This window comes from Anopheles arabiensis, chromosome 3 (genome assembly GCF_016920715.1).
Source record: "Anopheles arabiensis isolate DONGOLA chromosome 3, AaraD3, whole genome shotgun sequence".
Lineage (NCBI taxonomy): Eukaryota > Metazoa > Arthropoda > Insecta > Diptera > Culicidae > Anopheles > Anopheles arabiensis.
The window spans coordinates 48,091,108-48,115,150 of NC_053518.1; the positions used below are offsets into that span (position 1 = coordinate 48,091,108).

At 43.9% G+C, this 24,043-nt stretch overlaps 7 protein-coding genes across 7 annotated transcripts; 3 read left to right on the plus strand and 4 right to left on the minus strand.

Annotated features, from left to right (window-relative positions):
- Positions 1-4,057: 4,057 nt before the first annotated feature.
- Positions 4,058-5,420, minus strand: LOC120900254 (replication termination factor 2). Its single transcript, XM_040307012.1, has 3 exons — positions 5,242-5,420; positions 4,780-5,151; positions 4,058-4,707 (listed from the first exon to the last, which is right to left on the minus strand). The coding sequence occupies exons 1-3, from the start codon at positions 5,308-5,310 to the stop codon at positions 4,159-4,161; spliced, it is 990 nt and encodes a 329-aa protein (XP_040162946.1). The 5' UTR covers positions 5,311-5,420; the 3' UTR covers positions 4,058-4,158.
- A 3,024-nt stretch (positions 5,421-8,444) lies between these two features.
- On the plus strand, positions 8,445-9,049 carry LOC120900256 (replication protein A 14 kDa subunit B-like). Its single transcript, XM_040307015.1, has 2 exons — positions 8,445-8,809; positions 8,894-9,049. Exons 1-2 carry the CDS (start codon positions 8,567-8,569, stop codon positions 9,011-9,013), a joined length of 363 nt encoding a protein of 120 aa, XP_040162949.1. The 5' UTR covers positions 8,445-8,566; the 3' UTR covers positions 9,014-9,049.
- LOC120900253 lies at positions 9,023-10,801 on the minus strand. Its single transcript, XM_040307011.1, has 4 exons — positions 10,557-10,801; positions 10,338-10,481; positions 10,112-10,250; positions 9,023-10,028 (listed from the first exon to the last, which is right to left on the minus strand). Exons 1-4 carry the CDS (start codon positions 10,654-10,656, stop codon positions 9,107-9,109), a joined length of 1,305 nt encoding a protein of 434 aa, XP_040162945.1. The 5' UTR covers positions 10,657-10,801; the 3' UTR covers positions 9,023-9,106.
- A 274-nt stretch (positions 10,802-11,075) lies between these two features.
- Positions 11,076-14,660, minus strand: LOC120900250 (protein SMG8). Its single transcript, XM_040307009.1, has 5 exons — positions 14,502-14,660; positions 14,285-14,423; positions 13,338-14,207; positions 13,170-13,271; positions 11,076-13,107 (listed from the first exon to the last, which is right to left on the minus strand). Exons 1-5 carry the CDS (start codon positions 14,549-14,551, stop codon positions 11,326-11,328), a joined length of 2,943 nt encoding a protein of 980 aa, XP_040162943.1. The 5' UTR covers positions 14,552-14,660; the 3' UTR covers positions 11,076-11,325.
- A 240-nt stretch (positions 14,661-14,900) lies between these two features.
- Positions 14,901-20,723, plus strand: LOC120900251. The gene is made up of 7 exons (XM_040307010.1): positions 14,901-15,171; positions 15,344-15,504; positions 15,571-15,831; positions 15,907-16,103; positions 16,171-16,871; positions 16,937-17,143; positions 17,210-20,723. The coding sequence occupies exons 1-7, from the start codon at positions 15,168-15,170 to the stop codon at positions 18,568-18,570; spliced, it is 2,892 nt and encodes a 963-aa protein (XP_040162944.1). The 5' UTR covers positions 14,901-15,167; the 3' UTR covers positions 18,571-20,723.
- On the minus strand, positions 20,700-21,533 carry LOC120900255 (probable RNA-binding protein EIF1AD). Its single transcript, XM_040307013.1, has one exon. The coding sequence runs from the start codon at positions 21,392-21,394 to the stop codon at positions 20,825-20,827; it is 570 nt and encodes a 189-aa protein (XP_040162947.1). The 5' UTR covers positions 21,395-21,533; the 3' UTR covers positions 20,700-20,824.
- Positions 21,534-21,617: 84 nt separating this feature from the next.
- Positions 21,618-23,948, plus strand: LOC120904671 (DDB1- and CUL4-associated factor 10 homolog). Its single transcript, XM_040314864.1, has 2 exons — positions 21,618-21,733; positions 21,823-23,948. The coding sequence occupies exon 2, from the start codon at positions 21,959-21,961 to the stop codon at positions 23,882-23,884; it is 1,926 nt and encodes a 641-aa protein (XP_040170798.1). The 5' UTR covers positions 21,618-21,733; positions 21,823-21,958; the 3' UTR covers positions 23,885-23,948.
- The last annotated feature ends 95 nt before the right edge of the window (positions 23,949-24,043 follow it).

The window sequence follows — 24,043 nt, forward strand, 5'->3', positions numbered from 1 at the left end:
ATGTGCAACACGATCTTTCCCCTGGCTACATACGTTTTCAGAGAGCAGTAACGAACCGCGATTCCGCTCTTGTTTTGTTCTCCTGGGTTTCCATACTGTTCTGCACACACGTGCTGCAGCAGTGACCGCCCGTGTCAATGCTACGAGGCATGCCGCCCCCGGATGCTGCGAATTTTCCGCTCTCGCGTATTCTTTCTTCCAGTCAGTTCGCTCTTATTTCGATCATGATTGTGACAATTCATTCATTGTTCTTCAATCGTAGTACAAACGAGTAGGATAGTGGATATCAATGTAAAATCAAATCATATAACAGATACATCATGGATAAGAATATTTGTAAGTTTTTTGTTCCTAAGCTTTTTTGCTGATTACGTTTTGCGTTCCTTCAAAACTATTTTCGAACAGCTCAGTTCGGTACAACGTAAATACCGCGAGCGACGATATCAAACTCTCGGGTGGAAGGTGAAACGATCCACAGCGCAGTCTCCGTACGATTTCGTACGATGGTATTTGTATTTGTTCCTCTGTGCTATAAGCCCATAAGCTTCACGTTTTCATCTTGATTACCTCGCCAAACTCTCCTGCGTGCTCCAGTGATTATAACAGTATGGAAGAGAAAGTGTTGATGACACCTAGGCTAAGGACAATAACACCTCCAAGGTGGTGCGAAAGTGAAAAGTGTGAGTGGAAAAGCGGCTGTTGGCATTCCAATGGGAGTAATTAAATATTACTTCAATTATCAAAAAAAAAAAAAATTAAAATGAATTACAAAACACAAAGGCTTTTTAATCCTTTTTACTATATATCCTGATATGTTACTCTCGGTTATAAATATTACATATAAACACATATCAGGATCCAGACACAGTTCCATAAGACAAGGATTATTCTACAAAAAACGGAGATATATTAACCGAGTTCACAACGAACTGAAGACTTTTTCATTTGGTGCTACATCCATTGTTGCTTTAGGCCTGGCCATGCCACCCGTCATGTGCCGGGATAGCAGGTTAGATAGTCGATTATCCCACGTATGGGGGAAACGGTATACATGACTTGAGCCATGAGTGAAGAAACTATAACATAAACCAAAAATCACAACAGAATTGTAAATATAGTCTATTTTTAACGAAAGTCTGTTGAATAACAGAAAAATAACGATTTTTTTGAATTCATAAATGTTCCAATTAAAGTGATCGATCGTCGTGAAATATTATTGATTGGAATGTATAATCAATGAAGCCAATTTCCAATCTTTTACGTTTATTGTTGTATTATGCCCTGATTTTTATTTCAGGATCTTTAGCAAGAAATCGTCGGGATTGTCTATTAAAAAAGGAAAAGGTAAGAGAATAAATTAGAGAAAGATTTATTCGATAGCAATTGATGTATACCCGTTGGGGCCATTTAATTAACTTTTGTTTTTGGTGAATAAAACAGCTGTATCAATAAATCTAAGCAATAAACTAAAACTTTCATTTTCTCGCTACCACTTCGTAGCAATATCACTCTTTTTTATTCCGAAAAAACGCTCAAAAATTATTTAGAAATATTATATAAAAGAGGCAGCATTCAATGTACTGCGGTTGCAGATTAATTTATCCATTTAAAACCCGTTTGAAGGGAAATGTTTGTGGAATAAATAGCTACAAAACCGCACAACACAACATTATATCGTTGGGTCTCTTTTAAAAGGTATTACTTATATGTTTGTGTGAATATGTGTTCTCTCCAAACACACACACAGGCGCCAAACCCACGAAATAAATACTACGATCCAACCCAACGCAAACAATTATTATTACCAGAGGAAAACTGATATCGTTATTCAGTCAGAACCGTATCTGCTCCCTTTGCTGTCTGGTTTCCCCCAAGACGATTTACACGTACGCACACAACCGTCGTCGACCGGAACTGGATGGAAACAAGAATCGTTCGAGGTCTAACCACACACACTCATCCGCTGCATGTTGCCACTGTTGAATTAAACATCATTCAGGGCGTTGCGTAGTACGAGAATATACAGCGAAAGCGAAACCGACTGTCGATAACGTGTGTCTTTACATTTACACTAAAAACTGTACAATGTTTTTTTTAATTTATGTCTTTTTTAGTGTTTAAATTACAAAATCTCATCTCATCTCAAATACAAATGGCGCCAATGCGGCATTTAGCCATACGGTTGCTATTTATCCTCGAAGAAACGCATACGATATGATCATCTCCTTATAAGGAAGCTCATTTCAACCACTCTCGCACACATGCACTTATATAGCAAAGGGGGCCACCAGCGATCACCAATGCCAAACCGACACATACCAGAGGGATAAAGTTTTGGACCTTATCTTAGGCCCCACACACACGTAAATTGCAGTTGATGTAGTGTGTGGTGTAATACATGATTGGCATGATGATGACGGTCCCTTATACTCTCCTCTGTAGGTGTTTCATATTTCACACAGAAGCCCTTGGAATACAGCCCTATTAGAGTGGGTGTGGAGAAAGTTGCCGAGTGACGATCTTTATAGCGGATTTCAAAGATCGTGTCTCCAATTAAAAACGAACCACAGCTCGCATTGAAAAAATGATCTACGACGGGGTGGGTGACTCAATCCAACCGAAATAAATTTAGTGTGCCGTGTGCGATTTCTTCCCTTTTTTCGTTTGTTTTGTACTTTTAACATCTCACAGGGATCTATTTTAGGGGTATAGAAACATCGCGCTCGACACCAGAGTGCTTTTGCAATCGATTCATCGAACTCTACCCTCAAACCGATACAGATAACAAACACACACCCTGCATCCTAGGGAATGATTACAGTAGGCCGGTATCTATTGCACACGCAACGCTTCTGCTTCTCACGCACACATCTACAGTGGGTGATGTGATATATTCATAGCACGATACTGCTGAAAAAGCACCACCTGCAGATTATCCTCCATACCATTTCAAACGATTCAGGTCCCATCGTATCGCACCCAATCACGTATAGGGGTTGAATCAGCACTTTTCGACACACCTATTGGGTAACGTATCACTTGCAGTAATTATTCTATTCCTGCTAGCCTCCCAGCCCATTCAATGCAATGACGAATCGACCGTTTGATTCCTGGTCTTTGTGAGTCATCCAGGGGGAGGGTGGTGCAGGGTATTAAAGCTCATGATTGCTCATCCGCAGCGAGCGAACGCAGACAGGTTGTGAAGATCATTACTCATCTCGGAAGCCTATTTCCACCATGTTCTCGTTTGGGGTAAGGGTGTCGTATTGTTGGCAAGATAGATTAGGCAGGCAACCACAGATGAAAAAAAAGCCGTAACCGGCCGTCAAAACAAAAAACCCTTGCCAAGGGGCAATGGCCTGTAGCTACACACCCTCGCCGAATGTTTGCGCATTCGTACTTGCAATGCGGAAGGCACATCCGTAGACTTTTCCGTGTCCCGTAAACAAAGCTAGATACTAATGCTTACCACAAATGCAGGAGATAGGAATCGTTTAATTTGCTTGTTAACTGTTTGCACTGAACACTTCTGCTTGTATTCTTTCCTTCGGTTCGAAACTCGCGACTCTCTTTTGTGTAAAATGTACAGAGAGAAGGTTGGCTCACAGCCAGCATTCTTGACAATCGCTGACACGTTGCACTGACATCCATCGAAATGGAAAAGTTTTTGGAAAGTGTTATTAAATAACGATTATAATAAAAAATTAGGATACACAAAGATAAAACATATTTAACGATTTTTTAATTTTTACCTTAAATCACTTAATATCGAGTGAATCTGTTTAGGGAAAATTGAACTGCTTTCGTTTTCTTGATTGTTATATATGAGCTAACCTGAATTAAGATACACATTAGCTCTGTGTAGTCCGTGCTTGTAACGCTAGAGCACGGATAATCGAAATGTTGCCAAGCAGCGTTACTTTTTATTTTATTTCGTGCATTAAAATTAAATTAACACTTCATTTATGTCAAGGGAATACTTGTGTGTAAATGCATATTTAATGGATTTCATAAACAAAATATAATCTCAACTTAAATTCATCATTCAAAAGACTGGAATCATTCAACAATTACAACTAAATAGTTTTTATTTTGTTCAAGTATAGAAAAAGTTATTAATCTAGACATTCCTGTGCAAATAGTTATTGACATGTACATTTAATTGTAGAACGGATTGTATGTGACCCAGTGAGCACGCTTTTGATCTTTTTCACTTTCGTGAGATGTAAATAAAGATTTGTATACAGCAGAGGCTTTTGGATCCTTCGCGACACTGTAGTCGTCTTTGGATTTCTTAAATACCGGGTCCTCTCCGATCTTGTCACTTATTAGAGCACGCTTGTTCAGAACGATCGGCTTTGCTTTGCTGCTGCCTTCTCCATTCGCCCTTGCCATTGATGGCAGAGCTTTCTTATCTACCGTGCTCGATCCTTTACCATCAGCTGAGTCCGAAACAGCACTAGTACTGGCTGATGCTGTTGCGGCTGCAGCAGATGATTGTTCTGGCGGTGTAGCAACTGACTCGGCTGCTTCCCCAGAAGTAATGGTCGCCGAAGCTGCTTTTGTCTTGGATTTTTTATCCAACTTTGCCTTCTTTTCTGCCTTTGCACGAGCATTCCGGGCTTCCATTTTAACTCGCATCTGCTCAATTTCATCCTCCGTTCCATTGAGAATTACAATATCGTCATCGGTGTACGGTGTTTGGCACTGTAATGTAGCAAAAATGTTCTTAGTGTTAGCGAATCGTTCGGAGGAACGATCTTTAGCGTGGATACTTACGACCGAGCATACCCTGTCCTTGACTTCCTTGAGTGCTCTTTCTGAAAAAACGCACCCACAGGTCCACAGCGCAACGAAACGAAACTGTCCACTCATTTCCAGCCCAATCAGTGCGCAGATGTATGGGGAGCTTTTGTCGTCCTTCGTTTCATCATAGGCTGGGTTGGATGTTAAATTCAGGTTCTTGATATCCTTCATCGATTTAATGTGAGCACAGGCATCGGTCATTTTCTCCTTGTCCAGCAATGCTTCAATAACATTTTGCTTGGCATAGAGTCTACCCAGCCCACACATTACTATCGGTTGCTGGAGCCGTTGTTGAGTCAATGCACAGTGCTTCCATCGGAATTGCCTTTCTGCGTCTTTATCTTTCTGCAAAACCACAACACCATGGCCACAGATTAGATGATTTCAAGATCGATGGTGCACATCTCGCGGGAAGTGAGTGCCCCAACCACTAACCTGTTCTGGCTTTTTCTTTAGTCGCACCAACTCGTCACGGCGAGGAATAGTTCCACCATCGCATCCCATGTTGGAAAACTAAGCTTGTTTTGTATAAAGTTAAAAAATGAATCGATTATACGCTGGACACGGGAGAGCGTTTTGTTTACTTATGTTTTGTTTTCACCTAAAACGTCAAACTGTTCTTCTTTTCCCAGGTAGCAATTTTTGTACCTATCGAAGATCCAGTACCTAATATAGAAATTAAACAACTAACCATAAAGCAATATAAATAAAGAATTTGAAAAATGTATTACTGAACCACACAAATAATTTAACATTCCAACATTTTACCTTATTCAGTTTTTAGTTCTGGCGGCGCTATAGGCAGAGTGACCAGAAATACCGATTTATCTGTAATCCTACCGATTTTTGATATGCCTATCGATTCACAGATGAGCCCCCTAAAACTACCGATTTTTCATTTATCCTACCGAAAATCACAAATATTTGATTTTTCAGTCGTTTAAATTTTTCAGTTTAGTCGGCCCAATCTGTGGCGCTTGGGATGCTATTTTAAGGATTGTTAACCACATTTGTTACTTTACGCGCTGATGCACGTTTGTTTGCCTGGCACTTTTTATCCTTTAAAATTTAATGTTCATAATAAGTAGCAAATGTCAGTTGCGTGGATTCCGAAAATTTCTCGTCAAAGAAAGTCATTTAAATTTGAATTTGAATCTCGCTGTCGGCGGTTAAAGCATACCCGACAGACAAAGAGAATGAATTTTTCAGGCGAGGGGAAGGTAGAAATACACGGTGGGGGTCCGGCCCAAGATCGGATCCGAAGTCCGTTGTTTTGGGCTGATAATTAATGAATGGCGGATGGAGCGCTACCACAGGGAGAATGCGCTCTCTTGCTCATTCTTCTTCTTCATTTGGCACAACAGTCGCTGCCGGTCAAGGCCTGCCTGTACCCACTAGTGAAGTGGGCTTGGCTTTCAGTGACTTATTGGTACCATAGCAGGATAGTCAGTCCTACCTATGGGGGGTCGGTCTATTCGGGGCTTGAACCCACGACGGGCATGTTATTAAGTCGTTCGAGTTGACGACTGTACCACCAGACCGACGCTCTCTTGCATGCCTTAAAATACACGAGGCGCTCTCACTGAAAAGAACGCTCGCTCGCGCTGTTTCATTGTATTTTCCTCATACCCCTTCCTTTCCGTTTCTTCCCGAACAAGCTGCACTAGTGCGAGCGAGACACCGATACCACCATGCCGCTAGGAGAAAACCAAACTGAGCGCGCAGGCTGAAAGTGAACGCACACATTCACACTTGTGTAATTGTGTGAGTGCAAATCTGTGTGGAAACCAAAACACGCTCGCGGCTCTGCGTAATTCCGTGTATTTCCAACCGTCTCCCCCTGCTTCTACATGCCCCTCGTCTGAAAGTCGCACACTTTTTCATTCTCTTTGCTAGTAGGATAATCATTAAAATAATTGATTAAATTTAAATTGTTGCGTTCTGAACAGTGCTCCTGCCGAAATCTGCCAATATAATCTGGCCACACTGGTCCGCAGGTCAGGCGAGCTTTTTGGCGGCCACCGCACTTGTTATTTTAAAGTGTATTGTGTATCTTATTTATTTTGTATGTTGTATGAGTGTAATAAAATATTTAAGTACAAAAGTTCTAAACATAAAACTATTGAAACGTTAGTCCAGAGCCGTTGGTCCAGAGCCGTTGATTCATCGCCGGCTCTGGAGCCATTGATTCGCCGCCGGCTCCGGGCTGTTGGTACGGAGCCGGCTCCGGAGCTGTTGGTGCGGATCCGGCTCTGGAGCTGTTGGTGTAGATCTGGCTCTGGAGCCGTGGGTGCCATTGGTGCACTCCAAAACACCCATTCCTATTCGGCAGTAACACTATGACAAAAGTATGAATGTGTGTGTTAACTTTCAGCCAATTCTATTTCGTTTGCTTGTAGTGGTTGGTATCATTTTAAAAGAGATGATTTCAGTGTTAATTTCAAAATATTGTTACACATCATGCAATAAAATTTAACTGTACACAACTGTAATACAACATTTGAAAGAAAAGAAAAAGACATAAGCATCCACTTAAAACATGCATCAAGGCCGGTTGGGGTGTTGGAGTTACTGCACATTTTTGATTAAAAAAAATATTGATAGGATTTTTAAAATTCGAATTTTACAACGATATGTTATAAAACATTATTATGAACCTATAAGACAGTTTTCATTCAAATCTTACAACAAATTCAAAAGATATACTCTTTTAATCACAAAAAACATCATTCTTCCATACAAATTGTATGGCCTACCCGGGTAGGCGGTAGTACGATTACGTAAAGTTTTTTGGTCGTACACAAGACGGTTAAATGGTTGCGTTGTCAACAGTGCTCCTGCCGAAATCTGCCAATATAATCTGGCCACACTGGACCGCAGGGCAAAAGCTCACTCGAAAGGTCAATAACCGTCGCAAAACGTCAAAAACGACCGTCGCCAGCGCCTCGAAATCGTTGCGAGTTTCGCTCGCTGGCGACGTCGGTTTGCAGTACATGCGACGCCGGTTTTGACGTTTTGCGACGGTTTTGCGACGGTGGCCGCCAAAAAGCTCGCCTGCCCTGTGGGCAAAGTGACCACAAATACCGATGTATATATATTTGGGTTTGAAGGAAAAAATCTCAATTTTTTGTAATCATTGAACGATGAAACTCAGCCAAACAATCAAATCAATCTAAATAATCCAGCGAAAATCAAATTACAGCACGTACGATAAAATCGTATCCAATGGAGCACTGCAGTGGCCCAAAGCGGTCGCGTGGAGCCCCAAGAAAAATAACTTGCCACCACTGAGCAAAAAGAATGAGCATCTTAGTTATTCTTTGGTTTAGAATTCCTAGTACCATTTTCAGATCAACACTTCAGAAAGACCTTCATTTGTGTAACCGCTGAACCTAATCTAATCCATATCCTAAGTAAAGGATGCATATTCTTTTGATATGGAACTTTAATTTTGCGCATTAATACCCCCCCCCCCCTCCCATCACGCTTAACACTTTTTTCGCTTTCACTTCTTTCAACTCGAGTTAAGTTTCGAGTTTTAACCTACCGAAAACTACCGATAAAATTTTGATGCGCCTACCGAAAACCGCCAAAATAATCTGGCCACACTGGTTGGGGAAGTTATGCTTCTATCAAAATCGCGCGGGCTACACAACAAAAACAGCGGCAACATCACCAAACGCAGGAAGATTCACGGCTTTGCTCTGCACGAATCGACAAAAGTGCGTCCTACAGTATTGTTTTAAGCAACATCAGCAAAATGCTACAATTCGAACGAAGAACGATCGTGAACGGAGCGCTGATGAAACGCCACGTTGGCCAACCGATCAGCATCCATTTAAAGGTGGAACGCGCCGACGATGGTTGCAAATCGTTCAGCGGCAAATCGACGGACGGAGTCAATGTCCAGGTGCAACTTTCGGATCCCTTGAATGGTGTTTGCTCAGGATGGGTCGAAGTGATAGGCATTGCGGCTCCCAATGATACGGTTCGCGGAAAGGAGGTGTGTAGCTGCTTTCCTTAGATTACAGGTACAACTGTATGCTACGGAAGCTAATCTAATTGATTTCCTTTCATTCCATTCTAGATAATAACGTACTTCAACAGCGGGGAGAAAACGGAAAGTTTCGATGTGGATGGACACAACATGCTGTGCACATTGATGTCGGTTTGCAAGGAACCTTTCTACATGGGTCCACAAATGTAACTCTCTGGATAATATAAGATACTTTGAATTTATGAACACTTGTGGTTTTGTTCTCGGTATGTAGTTTTTGCTTCACGAAATACTTTTAAGCTATTATTCATTGAGTTGTAGCGTGACCTCCACCAGGAGCCACAGCATGCGCCAACACTCGAGCAATACGCCGTAGCATATGGGAGTGCATTCAACGATGAATCCTACCATCGTATCACTATTGATCGTCCCTTTCGAAAGGTACAATAACAACGCTTCCGTTTCCTTCCATCCGTACCACGGGACCATGAGCGTGATCGTGGCGATAGTTTTCCAGATAAAAAACGTAACCTCTTTCGCGAAATTGACCGGTTCGATGGACTGCCGAAATGTGTCCCAAATCGTTCGTATCGTAAGATTGCGCTTCTCGATCTCGCGTTCAATCAACCGTTGAAGATAATCTATTTTATCCAAAGGACTTCCTTTGATGGACCGAAAAGAGCACACAAAGTCACCGCAAACGTACACGATGGAAATGAACAGCGCAGACAGTAGTTGACCCATTCCTGTGTACTGCTTGCGGTCTATGTCCGGCGATTCGAGTGGATCGTGTTGGTAGACAAACTCGTTCCAGCGGTAATGTATGGTCGAGAAAATGTAGTTCCACAGGCGCGGAATGTAGTAAGGTTTCGCCAGTACATTGTCAACCATTGGTTGTTCGCCTCGTTCGAGGTATCCGTTAAAGGGGATGTAGCTTAGGTTGCGTTTCTCTGTCTCATTCAAAAGCTGTAGATCGATCGCATACAACAGATAGTGCGAGGTGACGCAACGGTCGTTGCAGTCCGGGGCCGATTCACCAATTACCGGAATGCAAACGATTTGCCAGTGAAGAGCAGCGGGTTTAGCATTTGTTATCAACGGATCTTTCAAGCTTGCGCTGCCGGCAGTTGTGGTAGCGATGTTTAACAAACACATCAGTTCTTTTATTGGACGTCCTCGCTGTATGGCTGGGGCCAATACTATGTGTTCGTCGGCACTGCTGGTTCTAGCGGTCGAGGAAGATCGGGAATAAGAAAAACATAGTTTTAGACAAGCGCAACGAAGCAAAGCAATGATTCACCCCATTACCCCTTCAGCCACGGATACTTGTTCCAGCAAGACATAAAGGGTAAAATAAATTGCGGCAGGCATAGCCGCATATGGCTGCTGCTGCAATCGCGAATGTGGTGTAAAAATTCATCCCGCAGCTGTACAACATCAATTTCACCTAGTGAGTAGCACAAGAAGAAACAAAACACTCCGATTGGTTTATCGCATTTCGGTAATCGAAACTCGCGCATAACCACAAACTTACCTTCCATCTCCATTAGCACACACAGCACCTCAGGATTGCGGGTCCGATCGACGAAGCTTTTGATCCCATGTACATTGGTTCGCTTCAACCAAGGATAGCGCCAGCACAAGATAATCAGCCACAGCTGACGGGAGAGCGCAACCGCTGAAAGGAAAGAAAAATAAATCATTTTTTTAGCGCTTTCAAGAAGGCTTTATCGAACAAAAAAGTACGCATTACTTGCATAACTGGCGAAGAAAAATGGCAACAGGAAACAGACCAACACCACAAATCGGATCGTATTCAGCGTAATCCGGGCTGTCGTTGCATCTGTCCACATGGTGTAAATCGGTGGCTGAAGGTGTGTCCCTCGAACGATCAGCACACGAAGCAGATGTCTGCTACAATCTGGTTGCTCATCGTACGCCACAACGATCCGTACTAGCTGAACAATTTCAACGCAACGTAAACACGCGCTTATCAATGTTTTTGAAACGTTGTTTCTTTTTGTACAAATACATTTGCCTTTTTTTTGCCAGTTGAGCAAACGCAAACAGTGACAGATTCTGTTGTGCTATAGGATTCCCAATATTACCAGCCTTATGCCAGCAATTCAGCACGAAAAGAGTGCAAACCATCAAGTACAGCGTGTAACGGTATTTGTTAGACTGAAGTGCCCATATTACTTGATGTAATTTAAAGTATAATAATCGTTAGCAAAACATAAAAAACAATGATTCGTCATCACTTAAAACAAGCCTTAGAGTGTCCGTTTTAGATTTGATATGAATTTTTTACTTCGTCATCGAAAATATTACGTATTTTTGTAGTATTCAAAATTTTACGTTCCGAAAAAGCTACAGCGTTTAATTTAACAAAAAAAGCTACAGCGTTTAAAAAGCCTTATAATAACAATCATCTGAAGACAGTAGGTTTAGAGTGCAATTATCAAGTTCCGATACTATCGTCATTTTTTGCACTTGCTGTTCTTGGTGTACACTATTTGATATTATCCGGATGGATTGGAAATGCCGATCGTTTCCTCGTTCAGCTCGTTCTCTCTTATACCATACATACCAGCCAGAAGCACCCCGTGCATAATCGCACTGGCCGGATTGACATCGGTCGGTGCCATTAATGGCCCACTATCACCTTCATACACGAACGGTAAGCGTAATATCCAGTAAGAGCTTTGCGTCAGCTTGATCGGTTCGGTCATGCCCGTCGTGAAGGTAATGCTGTTCTGCATGTTGTTCTGGAAAAGTTTCACCTTCGGATCAATGATAACATTCACCGGTGCCTTCGGTGTAATGATGTGCACTCGCATCAGCTGCGCCGTGTTGTTGATCGTATTTCGACAAGGGCAGGGGAAGTAGATCGGCATGTCGTTAAACACGACCTTACTACCGCTGTTTCGAACGATTTCGGACCCACAGCGAAGGATACTGTCGGGCGCATTCAGAATGAACCGATGGCCGCGCAAACACTCGTACTCTACGCCGATGAATATTTTCAGCGTAAACGTTTTGTTGTGCTCGAAGCTTTTCGATGAATGTGGGTTTCCTTTTTTGCGGTTGCGAATTTTTTCGTACGATGCGGCCCAACATTGCGCATGCTCTAGGCGTACGCTTACGTCCCACGGCAGGAGGAAATTCGAACCGGAGAGGAACCCACTCTGCACGTGTTCCGGCAAACCGGTATTGTGCGTATAGATAGAGCTAGAACCTAAGCATACCAGTGACCATGACGGGAAGCGTGGCAACAATCCAGCAGGGCTAGCGATGTGCAACATGCCGGGAAGATACTCAGTGGTAGATGGCAATCTGGCCGGTGCTGCCGGGTGTCCTATCCCTCCTGGTGATGCATCGCTTCCGTGTTTTAATGCGCCTAATTTTATCACTATTTCGTTCATTTCCTCGTTATTCGATGCAAGTTGATCGTCATCCTCATCATCATCATCATCATTGAGGCGAGCATCATCCATCTGGTCGCACTGGTCTGTATCATTTCTTTCCTCTGCGGGATCTTGCTCCCGCCGATTAGATCGACCTTCTCCTTTTTTGTCAATATTTCCTTCTTCTTCATCTTCTTCACCATCCGAAGCAATGTTAAAGCTTAAACTGGCTGAGCTATTTTGACTTCGCTGACTACCGGATAGGAAAGGCGAATGGCCGGGTATGGCACGCACATTTGGTCCGAAATCGGATGCTGTACGGCCGGTACTATCGAACGACATCAGGTTGGAAAAGTTTTTGTTTATGAACTCCGCTGCGCGAAAGTCGCTACTCGAAGGCTCAAACACTGGAAATTGGACCCGTTCTAGACGATTGCAATTGCTGCAACTTTTTGCGATCATTTGATAAAATTCATAGTTTGCCTGCCGAATGGTGTACGGATCTTCGCGGTGGCCTTGCGTCCTGCCACAGTTGCACGAGGACACGTAAATTACTCCACTCGAATGCTCCGCAAGGTCGATGGATTTGTGCTTGCCTAGCACACACGGATTACCACGCAAACTCGGATATTCGCACTGCTGTTTACCGCTCTGCCAAATCGCGTCGCAGTACTCCTTCAGCTTTTGGATGCTAGGTTTCAGCTCAGGTCCTCGTGCATACTCGAGCAGCAGATTTAATGCTTCGTGGTACTTGGTTTCATGGAAGGACGCACTATAGTGCGGCGGTAACATGTCCTTGTACTTGAGCGTAGCCAAATCGAGACCCTGCTCACAAATTTCGCCGAAAAATCGCTCATCAATATCGACGATGTCATGGAAGTTTTGTAGGTAAGCTTTCTGAAAAATAACCGCAAGATATGCATATTTGTTCTCGGGCCTTTGGTTGTACCTTTACTTACATAATCTGAATCGTAGGCGTCGTAATACGGATCGTTTGGATTCTCGATGAACAGCTGGTGCATGTATTTAAACATCTCGTACCAAGCATGGGTGGATGGAAGCTATAAAAATGAAGCAAACTCGATCATAAACAGATACAGCAAAACATGGGGACCGTGTATATTTACCACAAAATGCGTCCGAATTCTTTGCCTGCCAGGATTTTCACTCTCATCGAAACCGGTATCCAACGCGTCCTCCACATGATCCTGTACCAGGCTAAATATGCTTCGTTCGTCTTCTTCGATCGGGTCTTTGAGCTCGAACTTAAAATTGGATGGAAATCCAAAGCAGTCGTATGGTTTTGCTTGCTCCAAAATCTGTTGTTCCTCACTTTCGGGCAGCGTGCCTGCGCTGTTCTGCTGCTGCTTCGCAAGATACATTGAGAGCATATCGATCGAATCCATCAGAGGATCTTGATTGCATGGTTTGGCTTCGTTGAAGAAAACAAATTGTTTCATTTTCGGCAGCGAAAACAGCGACATTGCACTGTTGTTTGTGATGATAAATTCATTACGAAGCGTTTTGTTGATGTAATCTTCTACCTTTGTTTCGAGCATATCAATTTCGTCCAGTGAATGAGCCTCACCATTGTCCGGAAGGTTGAACATAAACAGTAGCCGTGGACTGCACAGCCGGCATTCTTTGCCCATGAAGGATCCCACGTTTGCGTTTTTCAGCATTTTGGGCAGAAATTTCAGCACATACTTTTCGCGGATGATTTTCAACGACTTGAATATCGACAGATAGGACATGTCGAATGATATTGATGGCTCTACCACTACCAGGATGTGGCATACTTGGAGCGCTAGCAACAGAACTCTCGCGAAACGGGTGCGAATGGCGCTGTTGAATTCGATGAAATGTAACGGCGATTCGTCAGTCTTTTCCAGCATCATCCGTTCGGCTAAGTGTAAGAGCACAAAGTTATCGAACGGTGCGTCGAAATGTAGAAACAAAGTTTGCCCTTCGGTACGAAAGTAAAACTTCACACGGCACTAAAAGGAAGAGGAGAAGCACGGTGTAGTGTGCATATAAGGAAAATGTTTTTGATCAGAAAAAAAATTAACCTTACATCAATTCCTGCCTCGTCCGTTAACGATGGATGGGAGTGAAGCATATTGAACTCGAGTAATTTGTTGCAGTGCGCCTCGTTTGATTTGCCCAACACTCCAACCACAACCATTGCGTTGTCCTTTTGGAACAGCTTTTCCCTTTGGCACAAAGAAAGCAAAGCACGGTATCGTTACATCATGATTTTGCTAGTCTTAATAAAAGCACACAGCATTTACCTAATGTCCAAGGGTAGCTCGGGAAACACAAAACTCTCGTACGGTTTCATTTTTAGTTGCTTTCCGTTCTTCACTCGCAGCGGCTGCAAGAAGGGCCACGATTTTTGTGATACGATTGTAAACAAAACAACTGTCAACGAGCATCTCCGCCGGTGGTGACGTTATTTCCCACATGGATGAACACAAATAGAGCTAGCGACCACGAGATGGTTGTCGTTTCGCGCCAATTTTGAACGAAGCTGTTGTGCTGCTTGTGATTTTCGGTGTTTGTTGAGCGCACGGTTTTTATTTATTGTTGCCGTTCTATTGTTTGTAGCTTGTTTTTTGGTTGTTTGTCGGCAGGCGTGCGGTGAGTGTCCTGGCGAGTGTGTCTACAGTACCGCGTCGAGAGGTTTGCATCCTTGCGCGTATCCTCATCAGGACAGCGCAGCCAGTACGCATGGGAGATTGGCGACGGGACGTGTTTGTGTTAGTGAGCCTTAATTAAAGCCAAGAACTGGAGTGTCATTCATAAAAACGCAGGGTTTTTTTATGGATTGTTGAAATTTGGCACAAGCTGAGAGCTCACGGAAAAAGGACGAAGTTGAAATTGGTGGATCAAAAGTGAAAAACATTTACATTACGCAGAGTAAAACATTGCAATCGGCGACACACGCTTTGAACGACATGGGTATGTACATGGGGCAAGCAATCAGTAGTGCCTTCAAGCACAAAGGAGTTGCTTGAACGGGGCTTGTTTTGCTGTAGGCTAGCCGCACCAGTCATAAAGAATAGCAAATGCCCTTTTCTCCATCTGCGTCTTTTTGGCCATGCTCCCTGTTCGGTGGAATGTTTATTTACAGATTTGGAAATCGAAGCACAAAAGCCCACGCTGGATTTGGCGAAGAAATGTCTCAAAAAGGTGCCGAAAATGGAAGACGCGCAGCAATACAAAGTGTTGATACTGGACGACAATGAGCTACAGAAGATAGATAATATTGATTCGTACTTGAAGATCGAGAAGGTAAGCAAAGCGGCGTGCATCTTGCAGCGGTCACCACATCATCGTCATATCAATTGATTCTTTCAGCTATCGTTGTGCAAAAACCAGCTGCTGCGTATGTACGGCGTTTGTCGATTGCATTGTTTACGCGAGTTAAATCTGTCTTACAACGGGATCCTCACGATAGAAGGGCTAAAAGATTTAGTGTACTTGACGCACTTGAATCTGGAGTGCAACAATATTAAAACCATCGAACATTTGAATACGAACGTAAACCTTCAGTATTTGAATCTTTCGGAAAACAGTATCACCAGTGTATCGGATATATCTTACTTAAAAAACCTAAAGGTTTGTAGCATTCGATGCACCCCTGATTCTGGTTCGCTATTAGTTCCTTTTAATATTGTTCTTCTTTTCTTGCAGGAACTCTATCTCAACGGAAACCGCATATCGCATTTAAGGCAATGTGATAAACACTTACCTCAATCGCTGGAAACGTTAACCTTAGCAAAGAATAACATTGCGGATCTGAATGAAATTTGCACACTAAGCCACCTGAACAATCTCAACAGCATCACGATAGCGGACAATCCGTGCGTCCAGATGGCCGGAAACGTAGTGTAAGTAGTAAAGAATGTTAGGTTTTTGCGCTGCTGGGTTAGTTTAGACACTGCTCTCTATTTATAGTGGATTTGACTACCGCCCATTCGTGTTGAATTGGTGCATGAGTGTGAAGCATATTGATGGGTTTGTGGTCACTGCCATCGAGAGTCTGAAAGCGGAATGGTTGTACAGCCAGGGACGGGGTCGCCAATTCCGAATCGGCGAACAAATTGCACTGGCTCGCTATCTAAGCAGCGTGTGCCCATTGTCTGGCGAAGCGTTGGAAAACCAAAACGAGCGAAAACTTCGACTTATACTTAGCAAAGCGCAGCAACATCAGCGCCAGTTGCAGGAACAAACAACACTCGGCAGCGATGGAGCAAATCAATCGGCAAACAATTCGCCATCGTCACTGCGGCGGAAGGGCCAAGCAACGCGCATACAGTCGCCTCGCGTATCGCGTTTAAGCGGGCGTCAAAACTCTCCGGATGCCATGTCAAACAGTTACCATGGTAACCTTTCGAACAATTCAATGTCATCTGGGCATAGCGAGAGCAGCTCTGGAGGATCGCAGCTGTTCGAGCTGACACGGTCGTTAATTGATAATATAACTTCAGACAGCACTATTATGTCGCAGAGCTTGGATCCAAACATGCTGGCGAGCAGTAATAACACTGCCGCTTCTGCCAATAGTATGGCCGGTACCGGTACAGGAAACGAATGTATTGTGTTGAGCAAACAACATTCGACAGCAACGAACCAAAACCATGGAAATTTGTATAATGGTGAGTTTTGTCATTTTTCTATCATGTATTATCTAGTAATTTCCCTTCTATTACATGCCATCTAGATCAAACATTAAACCCCGCTGTCATTACTGGAGGGGGGCCACTAACAGCTGCATCTAAAATGGTGCCGGTACCCGAATCCTTGATGAGCCCTGACTGTGGACCCACTACGACAACGGCTGCTAGTATCGTGCAACGAAATATGCAACATTGTAATATGCAGCCGCAACCACAGACGCCGCAGATTCCCAAAGCTGTAAAAACTAAAGGTATGGTACAAGATGCATACTTTTGCAAGTAGGCATGCAAATATGAAACGCTTATTCCGTTTGCAGACATCCATCGAACGGGGGGAAGTCAAGCGGGTGGAGGCATCCCGGTGGCAACCGTAAATCCCAAAAGCGGAAGTCCTCGCACGGCGAAACGCAATAACAGCAGTGAGCGTTCTTCGCCCTCTCTTTCGCCGCGAAAAACACTCAACAGCCACAGCAGCAACGGTGGTGGTGGTGGTAGCAATAGCCATTCCAGACCCGTATCATCACAATCGAAATATTCTGTGCATGCTGCTATAGCAACACCGTCGGAGGGTGGGTCGAGCAATGCTGTAAGCTCGGACGACGATAGTGAAACGATCAATGTTGAAAAACTGCGCACCATTCGTCACAAAGCGGCTCAGCAACAAACGCATCACACCTTTCAGCACGTAGGGCAGGGGTCGGGATTAAAAATGAAGGATAAAGAAGCTGCGTTGTCGGGTGTACCTGCGGCCAAGGAGACGATGGACGATAATAAGGCAACTGAAAATTCGGCCATTCTCATTCAGAAGCTTTGGCGTGGCTATGTAACTCGCAAACGGACACGGGATGTGGTGGAAAAATTATTCCATAAGCGAACAAACGATCATATTTTACAGCTGACGAAGGACATGCAGATAACAAAAGAACAGTTGGAGTCGGGACGCAAAATTCAACAACTCCAGATGAAAGCTTTGCGTCAGTTGTGGAGGAAAGTTTCCTCTATGAATCCAGCGGAACAATCATTCGCCACCCAGAACATCAGTGGGCCTACGCAAGTAACGGTATCGGAAGAAGAAGAAAATTGCGAACAACTTGCGGGAGACGGCGGGGAGCACAGTACGCTCCAGGATCTGACAAAGTCCTGTTCGATGCTAATGAACCAGGTGCAACAGTTGCAGGGCGCGGTACGTGACATAGTAAGCTGTATGCAGTTCTTGGTACATGTTCCGCAACCTGCGCAACCGTCGACGAGTAACGCTTCCCAACAACTCCAGTGCTCCAGTGAAACTCAAACGGAAATTGTGGCCGTACATACGCCCCAGCTAGAACAGATGCCAGAAAAGTTTCCTTTTGGTAAGATGTTGGACGATGCAGCCAAGGAGCAGTTGTTGGTGAGTTGCAACAATAAGCTTTCGCGGCCGTCTACATTACCCATCAGTTCTGCGGAGACTTCTCCTAAGCTTGCTGGACAAGAGCAAAGCATAAACGTTAGGGAAAGTCCTCGGGAATCGACGGATAAGGATTCGATCAACTGTGAAGTTCAAATGATTAGGATTGAAGAAGCCGATCGTGGTAATGAGGAGGAAAATAACGACGGCGAGCAGAAGGAACGTGATGAGAAGGAAATGGAAAGCATCGCTCAGTCGAAGGCTGTGGAAAGTGACCCAGTTAATCCGTAAGCCGAATTGGTAATATTAATTCATAATTGCGGAGGAATACCGAGGAATATTTGAAGCACTAGCGATTTTATTTTATTTTATATTAAGGGCACCCTTTAAAGGGCACCCTCTTGGCAGCCAACATAAATATGGTTCCGTTATATTTGTTGATTATTTTTAAGCTATTTATTCAAAAGTGCTAATATTAAGTTGAACGTACGGATTAGCAAGCGAGACAATTTTAAAATGATCTTTAATATTTTTTCGTTGCAACCATATGTTGTCCAAGACCAGTCTGCCTCAACCATACAAAATTTGGGCTTTAGCTGTCTGTAATTTATTGGTTTACCCCTTCCATAGCAGAATAGTCGGTCAAGTCAAATATAACTGACTCGAAGGATCAAATACACAGTTGGATTGAATAATCTAAAATCCTCAATGATAAAAACATAAAAAAACACTCCTCACACGCTTAAGAACAAAACAACGGAGTAGAATTATTTCCTGAGAGCATAAGAATGGTCACCAAAATTGAATACCTGTATGGGAAGGCCAATGCTACAACGCTTTTATTTAAAACATTCCATTTCCTACCCTAACAACGATGCAAAAGTATAATTATAACCCTAACCAAAGATGTACAGGACGAGACTAGTACAGTATGATACGATCTAAAAAGTACTACGAATATCCACTGTTTGAACGTAACGCGCTGAGATAACACGGCGTGATTAAAGCTGGCTCACTTCACTTTCCACCGAAGTGAAACGCAATTTAAACGAGCTATTGTGTGTTTAAAAAAGCTTACATTGACGATCACAGTCTTGCTAATCGTTCATAAATGCTGATAAGCTATGCAAGGTACCACAAATAAGAAAAGGTTTCTTTGGCAATTTAAATACTGGTAGTGTAATTGCTGCAGTATAGTTTTCTTATTATATTTCTTTTATGTACATCATTGTACATCATGTACATTGATTCCTTAAAAGTTTCCATAGCCAGTAAAGTTTACCAAGTTTTACCAAACAAACTTAGAAAGGTGATTAAATGTAATGGAAAGTTTGGAATGATCCATTCCCATTCTTTGGTGTTTAGGAAGATACAATGGAGCTTTAAATTGGCCCCAACAGCTAACAAAAACCACCGCCTCGTAATAGTTGCCCATGAAGGATGGCGGTTTATCCGGTAGCAGGTGGCAGTCATTGCTATTCATTTTAACTCTAATCCACACTACAAGTGCCTACATTTTACTTAGTTGCGAGAGCACATACTTATGCAAGCAGAGCAACGGAAGTAGATTGAGTAGAGCAATTGCGTAGAATTTGTTTCCTTCGCGTTTTTAGCAAACATTAGGTACGAGCACGTTGGTTAGGTTCGTTGATTGATCGTGTACTTTTAATACGATCAGGGTTTTCGAGTAGATTAATGTGCATTTTTGTTAGTGAATCAGCAGCACACATAGAGAGTGAATGGAAAATATGAAAACAAAAAATAGAATTGCACGTAATAGAACACCATACGTTTTGCGCACAGTATGAACAAAAGTAAACCGTTCGATAAATGCACAACATTGCATTCTATAATACAACGCAGACTCGGTTTGGTTGAATGTAAATTTGAAAACAATTGTTTTTAGATTAGATTGCTGTTTTAATTACCACTTTAGAACGGTAAACATATACCTCTCTATTAAGTTAGTAACTGAGATTGGAAGAATATTGAAAAGCCCTAAAACTGCTTCTAACCAACCAGGGCAAGGACGAGAAGAAGGATTTGATTCGATGTAAACGGCTGGATTTGCCGTTGCATCCATTTTAGCATTAAATAATTAAAGGTAGTGCTGTCGATGTAGTTCAGGGAGCTCGCTTAAATCTGCTCAAACCCTGTTTCTCGTGCCACATATGTATAGTGCAATTGGGCTACGCATGGTGTCATTCTGCTTTTATGCTCTCTAAGATCGCATGATCGATGTTTTCTGATCGCACGAATAATAGCATTACAATGCCGTCTGTAATAAGAAAATAATTGGAAGGAATATGCTACATCTTGTTCCATCGGGATTTCTAGCTATCTCTCACAAAAGCCAAAGTCAAAATAAACATATATAACCGTTTGAAAGGAAATTCTTTCAAATAGAAGAGTCAAGTACATACACTTACAAATGTACAAACATATGTATCTTCAGCAGTTTTTGATAATTCTTAACAACTAAACAATAAACGCATCGCCGCATAATACCAAGATAAAACCGGACTACTAATCGATTGTTTTCGGCTCATCGGTCCATCGAGGACAATTTCTGTCCGTTATTGGCTACCCTTGACGCGGCATTTTCACCTTCCTCCGGTTTTTCCACCTCCTCTTGGTCGTCATCTTCATTTTCCTCTTCATCGTCGTCATCGTCCTCATCGTCCTCATCATCATCATCATCGTCCGAGCTCTGGGCTAGAAATTTGCGATTCGTATTTCGGAATAGCCCATCCTCATCCAAATCATCTTCCAGCTCGCGCTTTCTGCTAAACTTTCGCGGCCAAACGCCTTCCTTTTCGAACACCTTGATGTGTTCCGGGGTGAGGATGCGGCAAATTTCAGCCTTCACCTTGTTGCCTTCCTCGATCGGTTCCACCAGCACGAAATTGCCACGCTTGATCCACACATTTTTACGAAACTTGACCGGCATCGAGACCAGGAACCGCTCCTCGCCGTCCTGTGCCGTTTCCACCTCGTGCAGGTTGTTGCCCCGGCTAGCGACAATGCGCACGATTTGTTGGTTTTCTTTGGGCACATCGAAGTCGTCCGCTTCCTGTTCCTTGAGCACATGTTTAATCTTGGTCACACGGGACATGATAGAAACAGTAGAACGCGGGCAAAAGAAAACTAAATGTAAATTTCTGTACTTTATCCAAGAAACATAGAAAGACTTGAACTCCCCGGTACAATGCGAAGGAAATACAGTTTCAAAACAACACGGAATGTCAGAACAAGAACGCCTGAATGCGTACACGAAGAAGAAGAAGAATGCGTATAGATCATCTTAGTTCAAGAGTCAGTATGTCTTTGCTTAGTCTGGTACAAACCGTACCTGCAAAGGTAATGTTAGCTAATGTGGCACAGCACGGGCGCTGCCTTCATGCGCTTTGTTTATGTGTGAATTACGAGTGCACAGCCTTCGATTATTAAGTGTGTAAGTTTGGTGTGATAGTGTTGCCTGCTCAATAGCAAGCGTGCCGGCATTAGGATTAATGAATGTATGTTTTTTGTAACTGTTTTAAGTGAGATATTTGCAAGCATCACGGAAGACCAACCCACGGTAAACCCGACTAGCGTAGCTGGCCATGAGCACCGTTCCAGAGTAACATCATTGGACATTGTGGATGCAAAGGAAAGGTAGTAGAGCGCACTTTCAACGATGCAAACGAGCGGCAGTACTTCGAATAAATTCATGCCCATTCATCAATGGTGCGGACGGCGGGAGCGTGGCTTAGGGCCACGTTTTGGCGATGCAGATACAATCCATCGGACCATCTACCGTTCACTGGAACCGAAGAAAATATGGAACGATCCCGGCCGTTTTCCCGGCATTGTGCGCGACTACGGAGGTGCGTTTAATTTAGAATTTTCCCCGGATGGCACGTTACTGGTGGCAGCCTGCCAAAAGAAATCGATCGTACTGTTCGACCCGCTGACGGAGATACAGATCTGTGCGGTGAAGAACGCCCATACGGAGTGTGTGAACTGCATAAAGTTTATTGATCATCAAATATTTGCCACCTGTTCCGATGACACCACAGTCGCGCTGTGGGACATCCGCAATCTGACCACGAAGCTTCGTACCCTGAACGGGCATAGCGGTTGGGTGAAGAACATCGAGTACTCTAAGCGAGACCGTATGCTGCTGTCGTCTGGATTCGATGGATCGGTTTACGGATGGGAGATCAACAACTACACTGAGTACGGGTCCGTGTATCGCCGGGTACTTCACACCTCCGGACTGTTGCGCTCTCGTCTATCGCCGGACGAAAGCCGTCTTGTACTGAGTATGAGCAGCGGTTATTTGATCATTATCCATGATCTTGATCTCGCCAATCTGGCAGGCGATCTCGAAGGATTCTATCCCAACGTGTATCGCTTAATGCAAGTCGGCCGACAGCTGATTCCGATGGCGGCACGATTCAGGCACTTGTTTTATTCCAAGCGCAAGAAAAACCGCATCGAGCTGGTGACGGACTTTCCACCCAACAATAATCCGGAAATGATTAGCTCACTAGCAATACACCCGCAAGGTTGGTGTACACTCACCCGTAACGTTTCAAGTGACGAAATGACCGAATGGTCCGTAGTGCACGATATACAGGAGCTACCGCACGATGAGGAATCCGATGAAGACGAGGAGGAGCTAGCAGAACGAGAGCAGAATCGTCGGGAAGAGGATAATGATCAGACAGAGGAGTCGTCGAATAGCGGTGTCAATGTGGCCCGCGATCCACAACCGGGCACGAGCGGGATGTCCGGCCGATCGGCTAGAGGCAGCGAATTGGGAGGCATGTTCCGGCTGAATGTAACAATGCGAGAAATGATGTCGTCCGTGGAATCGCACAGAGAGCCCGCTGTTGGTAGTAATGAGGCCAATGCTAACGCGGAAGGTAACGTTGATCCACAACCGTCCGGAAGTCGCAGCAATTTGGTTACTTCGAGATCATCACCACCGCACGAAGCGCAGCATGTTGAAGTAGGCCCAAGCGGACAGCAACCACCCGCAGCAAACGTACGTCGACAGAATGGTCGCGGCAGACGCGTTATGATTACAAGACGAAACCTGCGCTCTGAAAATGCTAGCACCGACGTTTGGGCCACAGAGGTAACGTTCCGGGAGCGTAAGAACATGCCGAGCCCACAGGTACGCAACAACCGCGGCCAAATCTACGGCATTGTATCGGGTGTTAGCTCGTCCGCTAGCACCGGTTACACCGGTGCGGGTAGGAAGCGAGCAAACGAAAAGATTTGTAAAAATGTACCCCGTATGCTTTATTACATACAAGAAACGATCACAGATCAGGGATTCATCAGAGAGTCCTGCTTTTCGCCCGACGGTCGTATTATCTGCTCGCCGCATGACCACGGTTTTCGTCTGCTGGCGTTTAACGAGAATTGTAACGAACTGCAACATGCGACGGGAATTTGGCGGAACGAGAAGGCACAGCAGTTGCATGAGGTTAAGCGCAAGCAGTGTCACTCGTCCCTGGTTGTGAGCAGTCAGTTTAGCCCACGGTTTCCTTTGCTTGTAACGGGTTGCCTGCTGGGCAAAATTGTCTGGCATCAACCGGCACTGTACTAGCGGAGGGAGTAAAAGCGGAGGCAATAAAATGTAAGGAGTATGCATTCGAACATGCCAACATGAATGTCTCGGTATTGATTCGAGCATCCGAAATACAATGTATTGTTTATGGAGGAAGAGTGTCCCGGAGTTCGGCAATTCATGGAGTAGTGAGTAAGG

What these genes read in the sequence shown, in the direction of transcription:
- LOC120900256 (XM_040307015.1), top strand. Translation starts at nt 8,567, where the DNA reads ATGCTACAATTCGAACGAAGAACGATCGTGAACGGAGCGCTGATGAAA. An exon ending in ATACGGTTCGCGGAAAGGAG is followed by an intron (nt 8,810 to 8,893) that starts GTGTGTAGCTGC and finishes ATTCCATTCTAG; the next exon opens with ATAATAACGTACTTCAACAG.
- LOC120900251 (XM_040307010.1), top strand. An exon ending in CAGATGGCCGGAAACGTAGT is followed by an intron (nt 16,104 to 16,170) that starts GTAAGTAGTAAA and finishes CTCTATTTATAG; the next exon opens with TGGATTTGACTACCGCCCAT. An exon ending in CAAAGCTGTAAAAACTAAAG is followed by an intron (nt 17,144 to 17,209) that starts GTATGGTACAAG and finishes TTCCGTTTGCAG; the next exon opens with ACATCCATCGAACGGGGGGA.
- LOC120900255 (XM_040307013.1), bottom strand. Translation starts at nt 21,394, where the DNA reads ATGTCCCGTGTGACCAAGATTAAACATGTGCTCAAGGAACAGGAAGCG.
- LOC120900253 (XM_040307011.1), bottom strand. Translation starts at nt 10,656, where the DNA reads ATGTGGACAGATGCAACGACAGCCCGGATTACGCTGAATACGATCCGA. An exon ending in TTTCTTCGCCAGTTATGCAA is followed by an intron (nt 10,482 to 10,556) that starts GTAATGCGTACT and finishes CTTTCCTTTCAG; the next exon opens with CGGTTGCGCTCTCCCGTCAG. An exon ending in TGTGCTAATGGAGATGGAAG is followed by an intron (nt 10,251 to 10,337) that starts GTAAGTTTGTGG and finishes GCTACTCACTAG; the next exon opens with GTGAAATTGATGTTGTACAG.
- LOC120900254 (XM_040307012.1), bottom strand. Translation starts at nt 5,310, where the DNA reads ATGGGATGCGATGGTGGAACTATTCCTCGCCGTGACGAGTTGGTGCGA. An exon ending in TAAAGAAAAAGCCAGAACAG is followed by an intron (nt 5,152 to 5,241) that starts GTTAGTGGTTGG and finishes GTGGTTTTGCAG; the next exon opens with AAAGATAAAGACGCAGAAAG. An exon ending in AGGACAGGGTATGCTCGGTC is followed by an intron (nt 4,708 to 4,779) that starts GTAAGTATCCAC and finishes GCTACATTACAG; the next exon opens with TGCCAAACACCGTACACCGA.
- LOC120900250 (XM_040307009.1), bottom strand. Translation starts at nt 14,551, where the DNA reads ATGAAACCGTACGAGAGTTTTGTGTTTCCCGAGCTACCCTTGGACATT. An exon ending in GAGCTACCCTTGGACATTAG is followed by an intron (nt 14,424 to 14,501) that starts GTAAATGCTGTG and finishes TTTGTGCCAAAG; the next exon opens with GGAAAAGCTGTTCCAAAAGG. An exon ending in CGGACGAGGCAGGAATTGAT is followed by an intron (nt 14,208 to 14,284) that starts GTAAGGTTAATT and finishes TCTTCCTTTTAG; the next exon opens with TGCCGTGTGAAGTTTTACTT.
- LOC120904671 (XM_040314864.1), top strand. Translation starts at nt 21,959, where the DNA reads ATGCAAACGAGCGGCAGTACTTCGAATAAATTCATGCCCATTCATCAA.